This window comes from Amblyraja radiata, chromosome 29, assembly GCF_010909765.2.
Source record: "Amblyraja radiata isolate CabotCenter1 chromosome 29, sAmbRad1.1.pri, whole genome shotgun sequence".
In the NCBI taxonomy this organism is placed as follows: domain Eukaryota; kingdom Metazoa; phylum Chordata; class Chondrichthyes; order Rajiformes; family Rajidae; genus Amblyraja; species Amblyraja radiata.
The window spans coordinates 7,766,289-7,788,179 of record NC_045984.1 but is presented as its reverse complement, the minus strand read 5'-3'; the positions used below and the strand labels follow the sequence as shown (position 1 = coordinate 7,788,179).

The 21,891-nt window shown below is 44.9% G+C and overlaps 1 protein-coding gene across 2 annotated transcripts in view; it reads right to left on the bottom strand.

Moving 5' to 3' along the window:
* Positions 1-21,891, bottom strand: part of tle5 (TLE family member 5, transcriptional modulator) — a 133,604-nt gene that overhangs the window by 59,003 nt on the left and 52,710 nt on the right. For both annotated transcript variants that reach the window (XM_033046495.1, XM_033046496.1), the window contains exons 3-4: positions 20,632-20,695; positions 16,166-16,210 (exon numbers count right to left, since the gene is read on the bottom strand). In XM_033046495.1, coding sequence (XP_032902386.1) covers positions 16,166-16,210; positions 20,632-20,695 — 109 coding nt within the window. The remainder of the gene's footprint in view (positions 1-16,165; positions 16,211-20,631; positions 20,696-21,891) is intronic.

The following is a 21,891-nucleotide window of genomic DNA, read 5'->3' as shown; positions in this document are numbered from 1 at the left end:
AAATGACCAGCGAGGAAACCTAATAATTAATATAATAAAAGCACAGACATGGTTTATGATGCTATTAAACCCTCCTGTGTGCTCTGATGCTCATTGGCAGTGTAATATGACGCTCATTAAAGACCTTTTTATTACCAGTAGGAAAGGCCTGGTTATAAAATCTGGTCAGCCCGTACCAGTTGGGCTGAACGGCCCAGTTCCATGCGGTACGACTCAAAGTTCAAATCCTGTTGGACATAAAAGCCATTTCACCCGATTGGCTCCTTCTGCTGGTAGCTACCTGGGAAACACAGCCTGCTTGAAATAAATGTCCTGTCAAAAAAATCAATTCACTTTGTTCCTGTGGACCACAGCACTTGACTTTTGCAGCAGCATCTGTCTTTGATCACACTTTCAAAAGGCAACCATTCCCAGCACCCAGCCCCCTCTGCGGCCTGGGAAACCTGCAGGCTAATAAAATACAGGGAAGTTCAACAGCCAACTCTCCACGGAGTAGGTTCGAATTCCCTGTAAAGCACAGGAAACGACCAGACTGCAGCACTCACGGCATGAACAGTCTCCGAGGAGACCTTCAAACTAAATTTCAAAACCAAAGTGAAGGCAGCTGCTTTATTACTCGACAGAAAACAAACCATAACCTCAACCTCGTCGGCCACTGGGCAACATTTCAGAATTTGGTTAATGTCCATTTACTAACACTAACACGTTTGGCATCCGACAATTGAATTCAATGTAAACCTCTCGCAATACAGTATTGTCGAGCTATAAATCAAATGTATTTACCCTGTCGTACGCCAAGCAACCGGATTTTAATTGGCGATCCATGTTGACGTTACTATTCTGACATTTGCATCAGACTCACGCCTGGAGTGGGGGGGGGGGAGGGGGCGAGTGGGTAGCCCAGAGGGGGAAAACGCACACTGGCCGATCCACAATCGGAATAACCTCACGCTGCCTCGGGAAGGCCACCAGCAGAATCAAGGACGAGTCGCACCCCGGCCACTCCCTCTTCTCCCCTCTCTCATCGGGCAAAAGGTGTAGAAAAGTGCGATTCAGGGACAGTTTCTTCCCAGCTGTTATCAGGCAAGTCTGATAACAGGTGCTGAGTCTGTGGAATTCTCTGCCGAGAGTCTGTGGAATTCTCTGCCGAGGTGGAGGCCGGTTCTCTGGATGTTTTCAAGAGAGAGCTAGATAGGGCTCTTAAAAATAGCGGAGTCATGGGATATGGGGAGAAGGCAGGAACAGGGTACTGATTGGGGATGATCAGCCATGATCACATTGAATGGCGGTGCTGGCTCGAAGGGCCGAATGGCCTACTCCTGCACCTATTGTCTATTGCAACTGAATCATCCTACCAACTACAAGAGAGCAGACCTAAGAAACTATCTACCTGTGTAGAAAGGCAATGCAGATGCTGGTTTAAACCAAGGATAGAAAACAAAAAGCTGGTGTAACTCAGGCAGCATCTTTAGAGAGAAGGAATGGATGACATTTCGGGTCGAGACCCTTCTTCAGACTATCAACCTCATTGGAGACCCTTGGACAATCTTTGATCGGACTTTACTTCGCACCAAACATTATTCACGTGATTTCTCATTATCATGCGTCTGTACGCTGTGGGTGGCTCAATTGTAATCATGTAATGTCTTTCCGCTGACTGGTTAGCGCACAACAAAAGCTTTTCACTGCACCTGCACAGAGCACATGACAATAAACTAAACTGTCACCAAAGCCACTGGTGCAATAACATTAATCTTGCCACCCAATTTTTTCTCCGTAACTCCCTAGCTGTGTCAGAGGAGAGAAAGAATCAAAGAGGATTTAATTGCATGGTCACCAACTTGATGGTCCCTGCAGATGAATCTGTGGAATTCTCTGCCACAGAATGTAGTTGAGGCCAGTTCATTGGCTATATTTAAGAGGGAGTTAGATGTGGCCCTTGTGGCTAAAGGGATCAGGGGGTATGGAGAGAAGGCAGGTATAGGATACTGAGTTGGATGATCAGCCATAATCATATTGAATGGCGGTGCAGGCTCGAAGGGCCGAATGGCCTACTCCTGCACCTATTTTCTATGTTTTCTATGAACATGTTCAAGCAGCATTCCACAACTTTTAATGTCTACTTTCAAAGCCAGCTAACCTTATACCATTTCACCAGTCTGAAGGAGGGTTCCGACCCGAAACGTCACCGATTCCTTTTCCCCGGAGATGCTGCCTGACCCGCTGAGTGAGTTACTCCAGCATTTGGTGTCTATCTTTTGACAGTAACCGCACTTTCTATTTTGAGGCAGCACAAGGAACTGTGTCCAGGTAATGTCCAGTGGAAAGGGAAAAGATATTGGAGAGAAAACTGAAAATCATTGTTCATCCTTCCATTCACACGTCAGAAAGATCAACTTGTTTTGCAGAAGTTACTCCCTCAGTTCTGGGAAGGACACGAACACAGTGAAGCAAATCCGACTGTAACTATGATGCTCTACAGAGCTTGTACTTTTCAATCAATGAATGGCACCTTAGAAGTGAGTTTGGTATTCCGACTGCACATGCCCAGGTCATTGGTCACTTGCTATAAACAGTCTCGGCAACGGTGGTGCTGCATTGCGTGCAGGCTTGCGTTTTGTCCATGGGTCGGGGTCGGGCCCAGCTCTCCGTCACTGAGGCCGATGTTGAGTTGCTGCTGGGCCGTCCCCGTCCGGAGGTGCCCGGGATGGCCCTGGACTTGCAGCCGGCACTGCAGCCGCTGGCTCCAACTCCCCCCCCCCCAGGTCTCCCACTGAAAAAAGACAAAATAAATCTGACCCAAACTATACCCACTGAATCTACAGCGCTTCGTTCCATTTTGATTTATAGCGTTCGACCTTTGACAAATCCCATGACTCCTTGCGTTTTTCGGAATACCGAACTCGCTTACTGTCACATGTGACAAGTCGCAGCGATATTCTGTTTTTGCACACCCAAGGTATGCAAAGAGTTGCCACATAAAGGGCGCCAAAATTACAAAGTATTCCATTTTACACAAACCATGTTTTAACACATTCCATTTGCAGTCCCCCGAAGTTCTCCCTCTCGGAGGTCCCACCACGCTGGGTCCTCCTTTGTTCTCGTCATTTTTTTACATTTTGAACTCTGCGTACAGTAGTATGTAACGTTACAATGAAGCTCCAGATAGTCACAGACTAGCACCAGGTAACTCTCAGCTAATACACACAGCTTCTAAGGTGGAAAGTTGGCCAAAATGAGGTGGGGGGGTTAGGGTAGGTGGAGGTGGCTAAACTGAATCACCGAGAATGGAAAATCTTGGGACTTCATTATGGGCGACAGGCCAAAAATCTTAACCAAAGTCAAAAAGAGCAGAATTAGACCATTCGGCCCATCGAGTCTGCTCCGCTATTCGATCATGGTTGCTCTATTTCCCTCCCCCCCTCTCAACCCCATTCTCCTGCCTTCTCACTGTGACCTTTGTCGCCTTCTTTAGCAAGAAACAGGAAACTAATTAATTGACACAAGAACAACTTCCCAATATTATCACCACACCTCACTAAAAGCACAAGATGGTAAATGTTCATGCCACAGCCTGGAATCTGCTGAAGTCAGGAGTTCAGGCATTACTAGCTGCTCACATCATGTGTCGGCTTAATGGAACTTATACAAGTCTTCACCACATTTATCTTTTTGGGGAAAAAAAAGCAATTTATGAGTCATAACCTGAAATAATCTGATTTTCTTCACACATTGTGATTAAAAATCACCAATAATACCAATGCTACGGCACCATCTGTCATGTGAAAGAATAGTGAATCTATTCTCACATAATTCAGAGTCTTACGCAGCACAGACACGGGCCAATCATCTCACTCACTCTACAGCAACTATCAAGCACCCATTTTACATGCGATGATAAGGTTCACTTCGTAATAAACAGACAACTCACAAAAACGTTAGGTAGACCAACTCTAACTTTACTGATCATCGGCCGATGGAAGTGACGAGGATACTCCAGTCAAGTACGCAACACAGACACTTGACTTTCCTTGCGTCACCATTTCAATAAACAAAGAATTGCATGATATTTTATACTGTTTGTCACTTCGTCACATTCGAAAGATGTTAGTCATGGTCAGAGATACAGTCAATACACATTACCACAGGATGCATCTGAGCATGTCTCTTGTCAATTAGTAGACACATTTCAAAGGCATCTTATCAGTTGGTACTTTCAAGACAAGACATTTCAAAGGCATTGGTCATTGTCTCAATATACATCACTGAGACAAGTCTGGGCTTCTCTCTCTCCATCAATTGGTAGACTCATTTCAAAAGCATCGGTCATTGTCTCAATACACAGCAACCCGAGGCAAGCCCTGCCTTGTCTCTCCCTCTTATCAATCCACTGAAAAAGGCCTGCTTGAGACGAAATATAAGCTAAAACCTAGTGCAGGATTCCATTATATATCTTTTATATATTTAAAAGCATTTAACCTTTTCAGCGATGCCTTTGAAGGCTGAGGTACGGATGACAGGTGCAACCTTGTAGACTTGGCATCATTGTAGACACAAGGAACTGCAGACGTTGGAACCTCGAGCCAAACAGAAAGTGCTGCAGTAACGCAACAGCCTCTGTGGAGAGAATGATTTGGCAACAATTCAGAACAGGACCCTTCTTCAGACGCAGAAGGGTCCCGGCCCGAAATGTCAGCTCCCTATTTCTCTTCCACAGGTACTGCCTGACCCACCGATTTACTCCAGCCCTGCGCGTTTGGCTTCATTGGTGTGTTGCTTTAACTGTTTTCTCTGCGGGACTCATGATAAATTACCCGTTTACCATGAATTAGAGAAAGGGAGTGAGAGAGAGCGAGAGAGAGAGAGAGGAAAAAAAAGAGAATGAAGAGGGAGAGAAAGTGAGGGAGTTAGAAAGCTAAAGGCGGATAAGAAGCGTGGGATGCAGAGGGAAAAAAAAATCAACGGAACACAACTGGGCAGGAAACTAGATGGAGAATACGGTATACATGGACCAGCAAGACTGAGGCATGCATCTAAGGACAGCAGTACCCAATTGTGTACATCGGTGCTACAGATTGTGAAGTGCAGAACCACAGCTGAATTCCTCCTTTTCTTCCCCTGAAAAGAAAGGCATATTCACTAAAACGGCTAATGCATTTGGACAACTTTGCTGAATTCAAGTTGCTTCCTCAACAAAAACAGATTGATCGGCATTGGCAGTTCAAGAGAAAATCAGGGCTATGATTTACAGACTCAGTGAAAAACACTCAGATGGGCATCACACTTCAGCCCCACAATTTGTGGGCACGACAAGCCATCACTGCACATTGATCTGGCCTATTAGGGGAATCAGAAAGCCTGCAGGATCCATAACAAGTACAACAAGCACTTATAGCAGCAGGAACCTTGAGAAACAACCACAAGGGCATCTTAAGAGCCTATTAAATATTTAGCCCATGAGCCGTAGGCGGCACGGTGGCGCAGCGGTAGAGCTGATGCCTCACAGCACCAAAGATCAGTGTTCAATCCTGACTATGGGTGCTGATTGTGTGGCGTTTGTGGAGTTTGTGTGTTCTCCCCGTGACCATGTGGGTTTTCTCCGGGTGCTCCAGTTTCCTCCCACGTTCCAAAGACGTGCAGATTTACAGATTAATTGGCTTCCTTAAATTGCCCCTAGTGCAAGGGAAAACTCGGCAGAGGTCGGCAATTATTTCGTACAAGTGGGACAGGTCCTTAACAAGGATAACTTATGCAATTAGTCCATCATTTCTTTGTACCCTGCAGTAATTGTTTGAAGCTAAGGCTCTACTGACCTCTGAAACATCACTGGACAATCTGCTCACCAGAGGGAAGGAAAGTGAGCACAAGGAGAGGGAAGGGTGGGTGAAGGGAGCGACAGACCTGCAAGGAGAGGTTGGGATGGCGGCAACAATCGGAAGAGGATTTCATCTCCACTCTGCAGTCAGCGGGGAGTTGACACCCCATACTGCACATCGCATGGGTACTGATCTCCCCACCTTCGAAAGGATCCACAGGAGAAACTGCCTCAAAAAGGCAGTCACTACCAAAGACCCACATCAACCTGGCTGCACTCTCATTTAGCTACGACCATCGGGAAGGTAGAAAAGCACAAGGCCATGGCCACCATGTTCAAGAACAGCTTTGTCTCAGCAACCATCAGGTCCTTGGGCACCACACAGCACTAACCTCAGCAACTATGATCTGGAAAGGAACTGCAGATGCTGGCTTACACCAAAGACAGACACAAAATGCTGGAGTATCTCATCGGGTCAGGCAGCATCTCGGCAGAAAAGGAACAGGTGACGTTTCAAAGTCACCACTCTTCTTCAGGTCTCGACCTGAAACATCACCTATTCCTTTTCTCCAGAGATGCCGAGTTACTCCAGCATTTTATGATCTTCTATGGACTGTCTCTGGTTGCGCTGTTAAGGTTACATCATATTAGTTGTTAATTTATTGTATTATTGATTATTATTTGTTAACAGATCTGTTAAGCTGCACAAATAAGTAGTTAATTGTTCTGTTGCTGGTACATATGACAATGAAATCTCCTGACAAAAGAGCATTATTATTGAATTCTATTTTTGGTCCCTGGCTGAATCAACGTTACTGCCCACCACGGAGCAAGCGGAGTGAATTCTGCCCATTCTGTCCAACTCAGGTTTACAATGTAAGATGTTGCAAGTGACAGGAGAGTAATAAAGCGCTGGAGTAACTCAGTGGGTCAGGCAGGATCGAAGGATTACAGGCACCAGTGATCCACACCACCTTGGCCATGCTCTCATTTCACTCCAGCATTTGTTATGTAGGTTTCAGAGCTGGAAAACTAACATCCAGGTTCAGGAGCAGCTTCTTCCCTACAACCATCAGGTTATCAAACACAGCAACCTCCAAATAAGTTCCGAACTATATAGACTTGGGGGCATCAGTTTTGACTTTGCACTATTATCGTTTATTTATTTGTATTTGTTTTTTTTAATATAATGCGCAAGTTTTTTGTTGTTTTAATTTCGGGTTTTACAATGTACTAGGTTTACATATGTGTTGTGCTGCTGTAAGAAAGGATTTGATTGTTCATTTTGGGACACGTGGCAATTACCATAATTGCATGCATCATACCATGAGGCTTAAGTGCTGCTTCAAGGTGTCTTCTCTGGCGGTTGGAGATCGGTTTTTAAACCTACATAAGAATTTTATTTCACCATTAATATGGTTGTCCATTGCAAAACTGTCTCTCCAGTGGTCGAGGCAAGCAGTCCTACGACCACCTTTTAACCCTTGTGTGTGTTTTCTCGGTGGTTGCCTGTGCCCACAATTGGGCTCCACAATTCCTTGAATATCGTCGCTTTTTGCATATATTCCATTCATTTGTCCTAAGTACCATCTATATCACTTGTTCCCCAGACTCTCAGTCTGAGGAAGGGTCTCGACGGGAACGTCACCTATTCCTTTGCCCTAGCCCTTCGGCCCAACTTGCCCACATGTCCCAGCTACACTAGTCCCACCTGCCTGCGCTTGGTCCATATCCCTCCAAGCCTGTCCTATCCATGTACCTGTCTAACTGTTTATTAAACGTTGGGATAGTTGGGAAACGTTCGGCAAGTAATCAACAATTCATAACTGTTATAATTAATAACTGTTCTCTAACCATTTGAACAATTATCTTGCCGCTGGTGGTGGTGAGGGTAGAAACAGGCAACAGATAGAAGATAAAGCAGTGGATGATCAGTTGTCTTGGACTCTTCCAGCAATGTACACAAGGACTTTGTCACTTCTGCTGTTCAATTCTTTCTAATACATTTCATGTCAGCATCATCATTCGGCAAGATGTTTACGAATAAAACAGGAGGCATCTTAAGATCAATGAAGAGTTGAATCATCTTCATTTTTAAGTACCTGCATGGCCTTGCCACCCTCCCTTCCTCAAGCCTTCCAGCCAACATCCTCAAGAACATCTTCAGCTCTGGCCTTTACCTTATTTTCAATCATTCTGTTTTCAGCTTCACTGAACAAGTTTCATTCACTTGCCTCACAGCCCACTTTGTGCAATTTGCTGTCAAATGTAGTTTAACGCTTCTCCTCTGCAGTGCAGCATTTTATTATATATTTTTTTAAATGCTGCATACACCAGTTGTGGTTACCAGGCCAGGAATGCTGTGGTAATTTACTGCCATTTACAGGGAGAGAAATGCTTTCAGGCGGCTACATTCTCCTCTCTGGAGAAAAGATGCAGTTCTGATAAAGGGTTTCTTGGCTTCACAACATGGACAGCAGTTGTGTAATCGCCAGTCCGATCTTCTTTATGTGCCCCCTTGCCCTTGTCATTTAAAATCTCCTGATTTCCACCTCATCACGAGTCTTCCATAGCTACAGCTTTTAACAAGCTTTTATCAAGGGTCACTGACCTGCAACATTGGAGACACAAGAAACTGCAGATGCTGTAATCTTGAATTTAAAAAAAAAAAAACTGCCGGAGGAACTCAGCAGGTTAGGCTGCATCTATGATGGGAAATGGACAGATGATGTATGGTTGGGAAACCTTTCTTCATTCCCCTCCACAGATGGTGCCAGACCTCAATTTGACTTTGAAGGGAGGGCTTGCTCCCTCAACTGTGACCAATTACCAGAAACAGTGACTGCAAAATGCAAATGCACCATGTTCACTATTCATTTGTGCAAACTGGACAAGTCTCTTCTGTTCTTCGTCCACCTTCCACCAGTCCATTTCTGCCCAAAAACTGGACACAAGAATAGAAACAAAGAACTGCAGACGCTGGTTTATACCAAAGATAGACACAAAGTGCTGGAGTAATGCAGCGGGTCAGGCGGCATCTCTGGAACATTTCTGGAGATGCTGCCTGACCCACTAAGTTATTCCAGCACCTTGTGTCTGTCTTTGGATATGAGAGTACAAACACAAGTGCAGGAACGGCAATCTCCACCACCAATCCACGGCGATTGCAAGATCACTCACAAAAGACTCGAGGAAGTTTGCTTCGTTGAAGGAGGCCTCGTTGGGCAGCTTACAACCTGACATTATGAACACTGAATTCCCCAGTGATCGGTAACCTCTAGTGCAGTGCTTCTTAAACTATTCCACCCTTGAATCTTTATCACAAAATTTAGTTCACAGTCGAATAAATCTTCTTCTGTTTTTTGGTAATTCATCATCTTATTCTCCGTTGTGTATAATTTTATATATTATTTATTTTGGCAAAAAACATAAATTAACTAAATCACCACAAAATAATGTCACTCACCCTTGGGTGAATCATTCACCAGTTTAAGAAGCACTGCTCTAGAGAACCACTCCCTCTTCACCCCCTCTCCCCACCTGGGTCACACCCATTTCTCCCCTCCCTTTCACGCCACATTATTTCTTCTGACTTTACAATTGACAAATGTTTAATTGTTTTATCTCATCATTATTTTTCCATCCTCCGTCCAACCATCTGCCGCACAAACCCTCCGCTCTGCGTTCCCCTGTTACCTGCCACGTTGGTCCTGCCCCTACCTTCTAATTTTGTTCCCACCACACAATAAGTCTGAAGAAGGATCCTGATCTGAAACATCACCTGTCCAGTTTATCCAGGGATGCTGCCTGAACTGTTGAGTCACTCTATATAATATCTTTCTTTCCCCCAAGGAAGTTCCCATTCTAACGGGGGCAAGGGTCTCGGACGATAAATGTTTGAAACAGAAATTATGAATCTTTGCGGCCAGATTTTTGTTATTTCACCGCGATAGCCACATCTTTAGTTGCCAACCCTTGAAACTTCAACCCCTCAATGAAGCTCTCAAATGGAGCCTCAGTGACCAAATGTTTTGTCACCAATCAGAATTTTTCAATTGGTAGCTCTATAAAAATATTGATTTGCCACACTCTGGTGAAGCAGATTAGATTGTTTTATCTGTACTGCAAGTCCTCATGTTGGGGAATTGCAAGCCGCCCCCACTGATGGGCAGTCTTAGTCGTTAATATACAAACACCATGGGAAAATAGTCGAGGCCATGAATTTTAAAACTGTGGGCTCCTGAAATTTTAATGTCTTTTAACATCATTAAACCCCTTCCAAGATTCAATCCCAAGATTCTGCAGTTCAAAAAGAGCTGCCGGCCCCCTGCAGTTATCTTAAATGAGGTTAAATGAAGGATTCTACACCGCGCGTTGCAAAAGATGTTCCTTGCAACAGAAAAGCACAAAATTATTACTTGCGAATTTTAGTTTATTGTTTTCAAAAAAAAAAGTTTTCCCAGCGATCCCCGAAGAAGGTTTACGACCCAGAAGGTTACCTATTGTGTTTCTCCAGAGATGCTTCCTGATCCGCTGAGTTACTCCAGGGCTTTGTATCTATCCCCGCACACTAGTTCTATTCTACTGACCAGAGACATTTGACAGAAGCAAATGAACCTGCAAACCTTCAGAATGTGGGGAAGCCGGAGCACCCAGAGAAAACCCACGCGGTCACATGGAGTACGTACAGACTCTGGGCAGACGGCGCCCGTAGTCAGGATCGAACCCGGGTCTCTGGCGCTAGGAGGCAGCAACTCCACCGTTTGCGCCACCTTAGCTCCTCGGGGTTGCAGGTATTTTAAACAAAACAACCAATTATCAGGGCTTGTCAGAGCAACTCCAAGCCGAGTCCAAGAAGATAAATAATTTATTACCAAGATATAATGGAAAGCAAGAGACCGTCACTGATAGGCAGCCCTAAGACCTGTATTAGATTAAGGAATTATGCATGATGGTGAATACAGGCAGAAAGGCAAAGATACAAATAAAAACAAAATGCACAAAAATACTCAGCATGCGAGACGATATTTGTAGAGAAAACAGCTGTTTACGCTTCAGGTCAGTGACCGTTCCTATATTCCGATGAATAGCCATTGACCTGAAACTTTAACTCTATTCTACCCTCCACAGACGCTGCCTCACCTGCTGAATATTTCAAGTGCTCGTGTTTTTAATATCAGATTGCCAGCTCAAGCAGAATGCTGCTGGGCCAGTGTCAAGATGCAGATCAGGTCCGATGTCAGCCATTTGAGACTGCCTGAGGATAACTGGTCAAAGTGGCTTCGGCCGTGTCTCACAGCGCCCACACCCCTTTTGCCGACTCCGATCATTAAATTCCGTTATTCACCTAAATGGCGTAGGGCTGACTTTACTGGAGAGTAATCGAGGTCCAATCTATTGTGCAGCGGACCAGCAACAGCTGCATTGATTTAAGGCTTTATTATGCTCTCCGTGTAGAACAAGTGCAGGCCTCACACCATTGGAGACGAAAATAAATTTCAGAAATAATAAATCAGAGCCATAATGCAGAGCCGCATTACAGCTCTATAAAACGACTGTCAGAGGAATGCAAAATGTCTCCGGCTCCCGGCTCTGAAGGGCAAGGGAGACAACGAGGCTTAATAGGTTACCTTCAACTTTCTATCCACGTCTAGGAAATAATTCATCTCCGCGGGTGCAATACAGCACGATCATTGAATGGCAGAAGGCATTCACCCTGCCAGTAAGGAAGTGACAATCAGAAATGGACAGTATTGTCCTGGCCTGGTCCTTTACCTGCGTAATCACATGCTACCCAACCCCAATGAAACCCACCCTCCCCCAAAAAACCCCCGATAAAGTGCTGGAGTAACTCCGCGGGTCAGGCAGCATCTCTGGAGAACCTGGATAGGTGACTGAAGAAAAATCCCAACCCCAAACGTCACCTGTCCATGTTCTGCTGTCTTACTCGCCGAGTTACTCCAGTATGTGGGTTTATTTTTTCTGTAAACTAGCATCTGCAGTTCCTGCTTTCTACATTCCACAACTCCCATCATTGAAGTCCATCACAAACCCACCGACGCACGCGGTGAAATGAGCCTGAAGGGCCGGACCAGAAACCGGAGAATGGGGGATTTCATCAGCATGGTTGTCGTTCAGTGGCTGCTAATGAAAACATGAGCATCAAGATAGGGGGCAAGAGTAAGTGACAACTACTATATCACCACTCGCCCCGCCTCCATCTTCCATGACCACTCCTTCTGCCCAAAACAAATAAAGTTGTTATTATCCACCATTAATTTAGAGGCAAAATTGTATACACCACAGAAATCAGAGAACCTGTGGTGGAGTAATTCAGAAAGGACCGACACGATACCTGGAAAACATGGATAGGTGATGTTTCATGTTAGGACCATTCTTCTGACAGTCTGAAGGGTCCTGACCCAAATGCCTCAATCCACGTTCTCCAGGGATGCTGACTGACCCAGTGAATTACTCCGGCACTGCATATATATATATATATATATACACACACACACACGTTTTTACGTTCTCCCCTACGTGGGTTTTCTCCGGTTTCCTCAACCATAAACCAGCATAATATATAAACCAGCATCTGCAGTTCCTCGTTTTGACAGAACTCAGAATGGTAACTGGTGCCTCTTGAAACAATGGGGGAGCAAGGAACAAAATGCCTTCAGCACAGACAGACAGAGGCAAGAGTGACGAGGGAACACAAATCTAAATATAAATGGCGCGCTGATGAAATTGTCAAATTAGTAAATCACTTCCCCTGATGCCGCCGCACTCTTCCCGCCCTCGCGCCGTCGTTGAAAGATTGGAATTAGACCACTAAAGGTCGGTCTCACTTCAATTAACCTCCTGAAATTCAATCCGTCAGATGTCAAGTTTAATGTTCGTCATTCCAGCCGGCTGCCAAACTTACCTCTTTAATTTGTTTTCAGCAAAAAAAAGGCTGAAGATTAAAATTTGATTCAACCCCACGACTGTTACATGAGATTAGAGACTTTCAGCAGGGAAGTTTTACCAATAAGCAAAGTTCAGTTCCATCAACATCGAGTAACCGGATAACCAGACCTTCAATGTTGATGACAAGATGCCCAAACGAGGTGGCGCGGTGTTGCAGCGGTCGAGCTGCTGCCCGACAGCGCCAATTTTACCAAAGCCAATTAACCTACAAACCTGCTCGTATTTGGGATGTTTGAGGAAACCGGAGAAAACCCACGCAGGGGAGAACGTAAAAATTCTGTATAGACAGCACCCGTAGTCAGGATTGAGCTTAGGTCTAGCGCCATAAGGCAGCGTCTCTACCGCTGCGCCACCGTGCCTTTGAAGAGGCATTTCACACAACCAGCAACGCCTTTTTCCTTTGTCACTGCTTCCCCTTCACCACAGTGAACAGGGCTCTCAAATTGTCTCGTCCTTTCAACGTCTATTCCCACCGAATTTACTTTTCAGCCAGAATGTGGATCAAAGTTCCCCTTATCCTCCCCAGCTTCTTCATTGAAGAAACCATCAGCCATAATACTTAGTACCATCCACCATCAGATATATCTTCTCCTGCCCTTCGAGCATTGCTGGTGGAGTGGCCCCTCTGTGAATGCATGGCTCGTTCTACCAGCTTCATCAACCACTTCCCATCTGGAGGCACCTTTCAGTGCCATGGCAGGAGATGCAAAGCTTTCCATTTTACCTTCTCCTCTCCAACCATCCACAGACTCTAAATATAGAGGGCAGAGGCTTAAGTTAAGAGGGGAAGGATTTAAGGAACCTCAGAGACAACCTTTTCATTCGTTGGGTAGTCTGTATCTGGAATGAGCTGTCAAATGAAGCCATGAAAGCAGATATAACTTCGACTTTTACAGGACATTTGAACAGAGATACGGGTAAGACATATTTAGAGGGATGTGGGCCAGATTTAGGCCAATGGGACAAGCCCAATCTGGACAAGGTGGGCTGAAGAGCCTGTTTCCATGCTGTACAGCTCTATGAAAATGACTTAAAGAGTCACAGTCATTGGATAAAAGAGCAATTCACTTGTGCCTCTTCTAATGTTGTGCATTGTGTTAGGTCTCACGACATGTTCTTCTCTACACAAAGCAACCAAAGGACCACGGAACAATCACTTTAAAGAACTCCATTAATTGAGTTGTTTGTTGCTTCGATTCTTAACGCACTCTGACCCCTCTGTTATAATGATGGCGGACACAAGCTGGAGATAGAATACCGCACCCACAGTCAGCACATTGAAGCCCTTGGGATTCCATATTAATTTCAATTAACCAGCCAATTCTAATGCAAAGTCATCCTTCCACTCACTCAGTATCTCCCTCTCCTCTGGTGTGGTAGATCTGCTTGGTATTTTCAACATTAGCAAACAATCAGGGGAAATGCTTATGTGCCGACCATGACTTCTATCAAACTCCTTGATACTGCTGGGGTCATTGGTGGAGCATCTGCTGAAGAAGGGCGGGGGGGGGGGGGGGGGGGGGTGAGTCACATTAACTGCAGAGTTGAACAAAATTCAACTCATATTTACATTTTCAGTGGGATTGTACGATGATTGCCAAACTGCCCTGTTAATTGTATCTACACTCCAGCCCACTAATGTACAATTTGCAAATTTCTACATGTTCAAGAGAGCATTCTATGAATCTGGTGGCAAATATATAGGTGTGAAGACATCTTGTTCTCTCGGCAACATCTTTCCTCATACAAACATGCAAGTGATACATCAGTCAGGCCCAGGGTACCAGAAGAGGCGCCAGAAAATCGCCTGCTGCCAAGGGATCAACCTTCTCCAAAACATTAGTCATATCAAAATATGCAAGGCAAAAACTGGTACCCGTTCTCCACTTTGTGCAACTTTGTAACTAATAGATTGCTTTAAAAATCATGATCACAGGCAAGTACACCACAGCAAGTCACCTCAACCAACTGTGATATGGTTGAAGGAAATATTGATCAATCAATGTGGCACAGTTGCACAGCAGTAGTGTTGCTGCCTGACAGCGCCAGAGTCCGTATTCAATCCCAACTACAGGTGTTGTCTGCATAGAGTTTGTAGGTTCACCCTGTGCCCACGTGGGTTTTCTCCGGTTTCCTCCCACACTCCAAAGACGTACAGGTTTGTAGGCTAATCGGCTTGGCATAAATGTAAATTGTCCCCAGTGTGTGTAGGATAGAGTTAGTGTACATGGATCGCTGTTAGCTGCCTAACATGCCGAATACCTCCATCATTTTGCTCATTGGCTCAGTACACCCATGTACATGGAATCTAGCAGCTACTCTGACTCCCAAAGTAAAGGCTCTGTCCCACTTTCCAGAGTTACTCACGAATTCTCCCGAGTTTTCCCCTTGATTCAAACTCGGAGATGCCAGTCGTAGGTACTCGGGGCTATTTTCTTTTACACATGTGGACATTTTTCAACATGCTGAAAAACCGTCCCGACTTACCTGATGCCCCGAGTACCTACGGCTGGCATTACGAGCCACTACAAAATATCTCCGGACTCCTACGGACCCTCTGAGGACATTCTCCGAGTTTGAATCAAGGGGACAACCTCGGGAGAATCTGTGAGTAACTCGGGAATGTGGGACAGGGCCTTAACAAGCTCAGAGTATACGTGAAACTCAGTCTAAATCCATCCAGTTTAGAATGGCTTCTTCAGATCAGGCATGCGTTTAGTAGAACACGATGGATCAAGACGTCAAACAGATTGAAACAAAAAACTACTTCCCCGTGACAACTTTGTGCCCTTGTAAAAAGAGCAACTGCAGTTAATTCAGGAACAACCATTTAATTATAATTTTGCATTGCTAATCGGAGAGAGACCTATACACGCAGGCACATTGAGAGAGGAAGCAAAAAAATCTTTATTTTTAAAGATCGCACAGAGGGAAATGAGCCCCCAAAAGATATTAAATCAGATTAATGGCTTATTATATAATGCCACATTTGATTTCCCGCAGCACGTGGTTGGAGAGTGTAAATTATCAAACAATGAGAGCACAAGTGAAGTCAATGACATTTACTTTTTAAATATTTAACAAAGGTTGAAAGCTCTGAAGCATTTTTTATGAAGTAATAATAAATGAGACAGTACCCATTATTAATTTATCATTCAAATTAATCTGTCGACATTTTCAATTAAAAAAGAACATTTAATTATTCATCGACACATAATTGGAAATTAGAAAGAGAAAAAAAAGTTCTATTTACAACTAGGCTCAATCATGAAATTTGTCACATTTATGGTAAGCCTAATTTCCGGGAGAATAAATAGGCTTAATAAACAGCTCGACGATGAGCAGCATTAGAAAGAGAGAGAGAGAAAAAAATTGTCTTACCTGTTTGTGCATTTCGATATTCAAACCATAAGACATTTCGTAATACTGGAGGCGAATAAGAAAAAAAGACAGTGAAAATCTAAATGTCTTGGACTCAAAATAGGACAACTATCATCCCACATGCAACCAGTTGACAGGTTGATAAAGAGGCAGCTTTTACTGCATCACTGGGTGGGAAAAACACCAATAAAAACTATTTATAATGCGAAGCTGATGCCTTTTATTTTCAAGAAAAGGAAGGAAAAAGTAAGGAGCCATAAGGATGGCATGGCGGTAGAGTTGCTGCCTTACAGCAACCCGTTCGATCCTGACAACGGGTGCTGTCTGTACGGAGTCTGCACGTTCTCCCCGTAACCGCGTGAGTTTTCTCTGAGAGCTTTGGTTTCCTCCCACACTCCATAGACGTGCAGGTTTGTAGGTGAATTGGCTTGGTATAAATATAAATTGTCCATGGTGTGTGTAGGATAGTCGCTGGTCGGCGTGAACTCGGTGAGCCGAAGGGCCTGTTGCCACGCTGTATCTCTAAACTAAGCCCAGGCTTGATCCTGACCTCAGGCACTTACTGTGTAGAGTTGGCACATTCTCCCAGGGACTGCGTGTGTTTCCTGCAGGTGCTCTGGTTTCCTCCCGCATCCCGAAGATGTGCAGGTTTGTAGGCTAATTGGCCTCCGTAAATTGCCCCCAATGTGCAGGGAGTGGGAAAGTGGGATAACAGAGAACTATTGTGAATGGATGATCGGTGTGGGCTCGGTGAGCTGAATGGCCTGTTTCCATGCTGTGCCACCTAACTAAAAGATCCTACCTATCCTTACTGAATGCACAGTGGCGCATCGGTAGAGTTGCTACCTTACAGCCTTTGCAGTGCCGGAGACCCGGGATCGATCCCGATTACGGGTGCTGTCTGCACGGTTTGTACGCTATCCCCGTTTACTCCGAGATGTTTGGGTTCCTCCCATGCTCAAAAGACAGAGGTTTGCAGGTTAATTGGCTGGGTATAAATGTAAATTGTCTCTAGTGTTTATAGGATAGTGTTACTATGCGGGGACCGTTGGTCGGTGCAGACTCGGTGGGGAAAGGGGCTTGTTTCCGTGCTGTATCTTTAAACCACACTAAAAGTGGGTCAGGAGAAGAGCTGCTGCCTCACAGCACCAGAGACCCAGGCTTGATCCTGGCCTCAGGTACTGGCTGTGTAGAGTTCGCACGTTGTCCCTGTGACTGCATGGGTTTCCTCCAGACTGTGTTAATTTGCGAGGATCGCTGGTCGGCACGGACCTGGTGGGCTGAAGGGCCTGTTTCCACGCTGTATCTCTAAAACTAAACAACTTTGGCTTGTAAACATTCTCCAGTACTCCAGACAGGTTGTGATTATGGTTCAGGTCGAGCGACCTTCAGCAATGCAGACACTTTGTCTTATTCAGGTCCCACACTGGTGCTGTGCAATTTGATCGCGCGGGTGGGCGGGGGTTATTGTTACTTGATGGTGAACAGAAATAGATAGTGGGATTTTTCCCAAACACAAGATAACTGGCCAAGCCGAGGCTTGGCTGAGAATGCAGTCAGAGTCAGGGAATGAAATTGAAACTTGCTGATCTAATCTTGGCTGGAATTTTTAGTGGATAAAACAAGAACATGAACTGGATAAGTACTTAAGATCATGAAGGGTTTGGCAACCCATGTGTCCAAAACACATTCCAGAAAAAGGTTAAAAAAGCCCTTTGTACTTTTCCCCTGTGACGGCGTGCGGTTTTCTCTGGGTGAAGCATAGAAAACAGATGCAGGAGGAGACCATTTGGCCCTTCGAGCCTGCACCGCCATTCATTGTGATCATGGCAAATCATCCACAATCAGTAACCCGTGCCTGCCTTCTCCCCATATCCCTTGATTCACTAGCCCCTAGAGCTCTAATTAATTCCCTTTTAAATTCATCCAGTGAATTGGAATTCTCTGCCTTCTGTGGCAGAGAATTCCACAAATTCACGACTCTCTGGGTGAAAAAGTTTTTTTCTCATCGCAGTTTTAAATGGCCTCCCCTTTATTCTTAGAATGTGGCCCCTGGTTCTGGACACCCCCAAATTTAGGAATATTTTTCCTGCATCTATGAGATGAGAAAAACATTTTTCACGCAGAGAGTGGTGAGTCTCTGGAACTCTCTGCCACAGAAGGTAGTTGAGGCCAGTTCATTGGCTATATTTAAGAGAGAGTTAGATGTGGCCCTTGTGGCTAAAGGGATCAGGGGGTATGGAGAGAAGGCAGGTACAGGATACTGAGTTGGATGATCAGCCATGATCATATTGAATGGCGGTGCAGGCTTGAAGGGCCGAATGGCCTACCCTTGCACCTATTTTCTATGTTTCTATCTAACTTGTCTAGTCCTTTTATAATTTTATATGTTTCTATAAGACCCGGTTTCCGGTTTCCTCCCACATCACAAAGACGTACAGGTTTGCAGGTTAATTTGCTTTGGCAAAATTATAAATAGTCCCCACTGTGTAGTATAGTGCTAGTATAGGTGGTGATCGCTGGTCGGCATGGTCTCAGTGGGCCGAAGGGCCCGTTTCCGCACTGTGGGGCTCCTTTGTAGCAGTATACTATTATTAATTTATCAAATTTCTTAATTTGTATAATTATCTGTGCGCATTGCTTTTACAGGCTCGATAGGTTGGTGCAATTAAGAATGTAATTGTTGTTGGTATATATGGCATTTAAAAACACTTTCGATTTAACTCTAGAAATGACTGGACCCAACAGACTGGATGATATTGGAGCCATGCAGGCATCGATGGACTGCCCTTGTGTCTACCCGATCTACAATTAAACATCTGGCATTGCCATTTTCAAGGTTCGTGCTCAGCTGAAGGTTAATAGACAATAGGTGCAGGAGCAGGCCATTCGGCCCTTCGAGCCAGCACCACCATTCAATGTGATCATGGCTGATCATCCCCAATCAGTACACTCCCGTTCCTGCCTTCTCCCCATATTCCCCGACTCCGCTATCTTTAAGAGCCCTATCTAGTTTTTTGAAAAGTATCCAGAGAACCGGCCTCCACTGAGGCAGAGAATTCCACAGGTTCACAACTCTGTGTGGAAAAAGTGTTTCCTCATCTCCGTTCTAAATGGTTTACCCCTTATTCTTAAATGGTGGCCCCTGGTTCTGGACTCCCCAAACATCGGGAACGTGTTTCCTGCCTCTAGCATGTCCAAACCCTAAAAAGATCTTACATATTTCAATAAGAACCCCTCTCATCCTTCTAAATCCCAGAGTTTTAAAGTTCTCAAGTTTGCACCTGCTGAAAAAGATGACCAACTCCATTTCATTCATTGCGGGTGCTGCCCGACCTGTTAAGTATTGTGTACTTTCCCTATTTCCATTTGCAGCATCCACAGATGTCACTTGTTAAAAAAACGTTCGATTCCGCATTTGAATTTCCAACGGAGAAGTTGGCAAATTTAACCCATGGCGCAATCACCAGCTCGCAAGAGTTTTTCTTTAATTCCATTCCTCATTGTATTTTCCAGTAACGTATTATTTCACACTTGCTTCGGAAGTTTCAATCGCCATCCTACACCTCGGGCAATTTGCAGTGGCCAATCCTCCGCCTAACACATCTTTACGACATGGGTGATAATCGGAACATCCAGGTGACACCCACGCGATCACAGGGAGAACATACAAGCTCCGTCAAGACTGCGTTGGAGGCTAGAATTGCACTGGGGTCACTGAAGCAATGAGACAGCTGTACTACCTGCAGCACCACCGCAGTGAAGCAGAACAAGAACCAGTCAACAACCTGTCATGTGCATCAAATGGAAGCAAGCCTCTCCACAGTGCACACATGAAACTTGTGTGCAAAGTGCAATGCAAAACCTAGCAATCGCCCGAGAGTCAAAGACTATTAGAATAGAGTTCTGAGTGAAGAGGATGGGGGGGGGGGAAGAGAATAATTTGGCAGTTGATACTATGACAAGGTTAAAAATGACGAGTGTAGGATTACAAGACAGTTTTCAAAGCGGGGAAGATTTCCAGCTCCCTTATCATTAATAGTCATTCTTAGACAATATTTGGAGCTTCACATCTCCATTTAAATGGATCCATTTAAATCCATTGACGGCAGCATGGCGGTCAAGTTGCTGCCCTTTAGTGCCAGAGACACTGGGATGATCCTGACTACGAGTACTTGTCTGCACGGAGTTTGCCATTCTCCCAGTAAGGCTTTTCTCCGGTTTCCTCCCACACTCCAAAGTAGTACAGGTTTGTAGGTCAATTGGCTTGGTGTAGTTATGTATTGTTCCTAGTGCGTATCGTGTCGTGTTAGTGTGCGGGGATCGCTGGTCGACGCGGACTCGGTGGGCCGAAGGGCCTGTTTCCACGCTGTATCTCTAAACTCTTAATATAAAATGCAGAAGGGTGGAGAAATACAGATACACCACTCTCCCCTCCACACACAAGTCAAGAGGAGAACACTTACCATAACATAATGACGCTGCATCTCTGTCTTTTCACTGGCCAGTTTGTCACATTCCAACTTGAGGCTGCAACAAATTAAACAAAATACAAATATTATTTAAAAGGACAAATTCTCAAGAAATAGTTCCCCCTCCTATTCACATTTCGATTTACTAGAAGCTTCTTTTGACTTTGCATAAAGACATGCATTCACGCTGTTTCAGAGCACCATAGACGTTTATTCAATGAAATGTCCCGTTGGTGTGAAGCTCTTAAAGTCTGAGCTCCATCTGAAGGCAGCTCCCATTTACAGTTTAGTGCATACGTGCCAACAACTAACTGACCATGAGTGATATAAAGATATAGCATGAAAACAAGACCCTTCAGTCCATGGCAACCATGGATCACCCATTCACGCTAGTTCCATGTTATCCCATTTTTGTATCCACCTCTTACATTCTTGGAGCAATTTGCAGAGGTCATTTAACCAATAACCCTGCATGTCTCTGGTTGTGGTAGGAAACCCACGCGGTCACAGGGAGAACGTGCAAACTCCACACGGTCAGGACCCAAGGCCAGGATTGAACCTGGGACTCTGACGCTGAGGCAGCAGCTCTACCAGCTGCACCACTGTGCTTCCAATACTTAATGAGACCGAATGACTCGAGGATCATTTGACCATCAAAGGTTCCACAGTTGAACTCAATTACATTTTCAACCCACTTGCTTCAAAAGGGGTTGCTGTCATGAGACACCACATGGAAAAAAAACCCATCAGCAGTCGCACTCGTCCCGACAACCATGCCCAAGCCCTGCCATTCCCCATCCCAGGGCTAGGGGTACTTGAGACCAAATAGTACGGGGGTACTAAGAGCAGCACAGTGGCACAGCGGTAGAGTTGCTGCCTTACAGAGCTTGCAGCGCCGGAGACCCCGGTACTGGGTCTCAATTAAATTACCTAAATTACCTTAATTAAAAAACAATTTCCAAAGTCCAATGAACCCTAAAGCAAACGAGTTGTGGCAAGAGGAAACTCTTTAGGTCATAAGGAATAGGAGTAAAATTAGGCCATTCGGCCCATCAAGTTTACTCCGCCATTTAATCATGGCTGATCCATCTTTCCCTCTTAACCCCATTCTCCTGCCCTCTCCCCATAAACCTCGGACACCTGCACTAATCAAGAATCTATCTATCTCTGCATTAAATATATCCACTGACTTGGCCTCCACAGCCTTCTGTGGCAAAGAATTCCACAGATTCACCACCCTCCGACTAAAGAAAT